This window comes from Leiobunum rupestre, chromosome 9, assembly GCF_980474605.1.
Source record: "Leiobunum rupestre chromosome 9, qqLeiRupe1.1.hap1, whole genome shotgun sequence".
In the NCBI taxonomy this organism is placed as follows: Eukaryota; Metazoa; Arthropoda; class Arachnida; order Opiliones; family Sclerosomatidae; genus Leiobunum; species Leiobunum rupestre.
Window position 1 is genome coordinate 5,513,670 of NC_143392.1, and position 2,708 is coordinate 5,516,377.

At 35.0% G+C, this 2,708-nt stretch overlaps 1 protein-coding gene across 1 annotated transcript; it reads right to left on the bottom strand.

Annotated features, from left to right (window-relative positions):
- Window positions 1–236: 236 nt before the first annotated feature.
- Window positions 237–2,440, bottom strand: LOC149926349 (uncharacterized). The gene is made up of 9 exons (XM_090157681.1): window positions 2,387–2,440; window positions 2,190–2,331; window positions 1,906–2,133; window positions 1,761–1,848; window positions 1,289–1,698; window positions 956–1,220; window positions 703–866; window positions 403–578; window positions 237–325 (listed from the first exon to the last, which is right to left on the bottom strand). The coding sequence occupies exons 1-7, from the start codon at window positions 2,438–2,440 to the stop codon at window positions 848–850; spliced, it is 1,206 nt and encodes a 401-aa protein (XP_090013807.1). The 3' UTR covers window positions 237–325; window positions 403–578; window positions 703–847.
- Between the last annotated feature and the right edge of the window lie 268 nt (window positions 2,441–2,708).

A 2,708-nucleotide genomic window follows, 5' to 3' on the forward strand; every position in this document is an offset into this window, starting at 1 on the left:
TCGGCGTAGACGTCATCAGTCCTTATATCGTAGGTGAGACTATCGGTGTCCATGAACAGAAGCCTCGCATTACTCTTGTATTTCTTCATTATATAATCGTAATGGAATTCATAAATACAGAGTTTTGACAACTCCAAAAAGGTAAACCCCGTGTATATTGGTCTATTCAACGTTAAACTCCTATTTTTCATATGAATACCCACAAGTTCATTATGGAATATTGTGAATTTTTCGAAACAGGGGGAAGACGCTTTTTTAATTGCCCGTTCAGGTGTTTGAACTAAGTGGAAATCTATTCTGTTTCGTAAATTCTCCATCGTTTTACCTGTTAAAAAAAAATAAAAAATAAAAAAATTAAACTAAGGGTAAATTTTTGTTTGTTTTTCTTTGTTTGTTTCATACCAAAGACACTATTGTTTTGGAGCTTGAAGAGGTCACGTTCAAAATCGTTTTCGGCCATTTTTCTCTTCTCGGTGTTGAATTCAATGAATGGTCGTAGCCACGGTCCTTGATTGAACGATAAAATCTTATGAACTCGGATTAATTTCAACCCCTTGGAGACGTAATATTTAAGATTTCTGTAGTGTACAACATATTTTTCCTTGTTCATCAAACTGGGGACCAATTTTGGAAGCGTGTTTTTTAGCGGGAGCTTTAGCTCTTGTAACATTAGTTTATAATATGGTGAAAACATATCCTTACTTACTATCCGCGATTCGGGAGCGAGTGGATAGCAATTATGTTCTTGGGGATATTCCAAATCAACTTCCAAGGCGACTCGTTTGGTAAATTTAACACATGTTTATTAGTGAAGGACAATAAATCATTTAAAGGTACCCAAGCGAACTTACTCATTGGGAGATAATCTATAATAGAATAACCGTATAAGTTATTCGTGTCCAAGTAAATTATATAATTACTCGGATTTTTGGAATTGTAAGTTTCTGGGATATACTTATTATTCGCTTGGGCAAATCTATGACTTATCATGGAAACGCCTCCCCGTATTCCACGCTCAATAAATAAATGAATGTCTATATCCTGTATAAGCTCTAGTCGGACATTCGTCATGTAAAGAGCAGCTTCCCAAGCTAATCCGGGTCCGGTGTAAGCGTGTGCACAGTCGAGTTTATAAAATTCAATGCACATTGTACGGAAGCTTTGGTAAACATCTGCTAGTTGTAGTGTGTCCAAACGCACATAAAAGTCGTGTAATTCTCCTGTAAGATAGAATAATCAAATTTATTTTATGAAAATGATAAGTATTTCTTTTATTCTTTGAATATACCTAACGTTTGGATATGAAATGTCTCCCACACCTGACGTACATTTTCGTAACATTCATCAGATAATTCCTCGTCGGTTAGAGCGTTAAAAAAATCTTCTTTCGGTGGTAATTTTGTTTCATTAAATTTATCCATATCACTCATGTATTCATAAGGGTACGATAATTTTTTAAGTAAATGAGTAACTTCGCTAGGTGAATAGACATAGTTAAGAATAGGGAATTTGTCAGGTCCACCCTTTGCTAAATTAGAGACAAGGGTTTCTAGAGATGCTGGCATAAATCGAACGGAATCGATAAAACGTAGTCGTCCAAAAGTAAAACTAATGTAAGTTTCTGCGGTGGAAGGGATGCATGTAATTTTTTCTTCCTTCTTTAAACCTATTCTTTGCATGATAAGGTGAGCATCATACCTGTTAATATGTAATCCACACTCTTTAAGCAAAATTAATTAAATTATATTCTATAAACGTACCGAGATAAATTGTGCATAATAACTGGTATGAACTTCCCCACTCGTAGCTTTAAATTACAAGAGTTGTGTGCAATTCCACGGAAACGCCCTGAAGGTGTTCAATAATTATATTCTATACACAAGCTATATATATTTAAATATTTACCTGAATAATGACAATGATCTTTGACCGGTGGATCGGTGAGAGTTAGAATTTCCGAGCAAACATAGCAATGAGTGGCTTTCGAACACGTTTCAATTTCTGAGGGTGTGAGGTCCATCGGGACGTTTTTCTTTAATAAATCGACGATGATTTTTTGTTCCGCTAGTAGGCTCTCGAGAAACACGTCGATAGCATCTGTACCTCTATAAGTCTCAGGTGCGTTTGGTGTGCCTAAATTATAATAAAATTAAAGTGTAGAACAGGAAAATATTACAATTATACGATACCATCTGGTTCTACAACAACGTAGCTAAATCCACATGCTTCGTGTTCTGACAGTTTGGTAGTAGATGATAAGATTGAATCCGGAAAACAAGTCTGAATTTTTACAATAAGAGACTCGAAGTCGGCAATTATAACGTACGGCACCTGAAATAATAAAGTACATTTAATATTTTCCAAGAAAAAAACAATATCGAGTTACCTTTTGTATCCATCCAAATTTGTCAAATTTCAAAATGGGAGTTTTCAGAGGCATTTTTATACGTTGGGATCCATGAATATAACAGTTTTCCACATGATTTTGGTGGTTTTGTTTAGAATTTTCTCCATAAAACCGATGTAGACAAAAACGACATACGTAAATCTTACCATTATGTTTAGTGGAGTTGCACAGCAATCTACTCATATTACGTATCAGACAAAAATGGTGTTTTTCTCCGGAAACAATGTACAGAAGGTCAATTTGTCTAACTTGGGAAACTTTATTATCACTAATGTGACGAGGAAAGACCTCATTTTTTTCC

What these genes read in the sequence shown, in the direction of transcription:
- LOC149926349 (XM_090157681.1), bottom strand. Translation starts at nt 2,440, where the DNA reads ATGCCTCTGAAAACTCCCATTTTGAAATTTGACAAATTTGGATGGATA. An exon ending in AATTTGGATGGATACAAAAG is followed by an intron (nt 2,332 to 2,386) that starts GTAACTCGATAT and finishes TTATTATTTCAG; the next exon opens with GTGCCGTACGTTATAATTGC. An exon ending in ATTTCATATCCAAACGTTAG is followed by an intron (nt 1,221 to 1,288) that starts GTATATTCAAAG and finishes TCTATCTTACAG; the next exon opens with GAGAATTACACGACTTTTAT.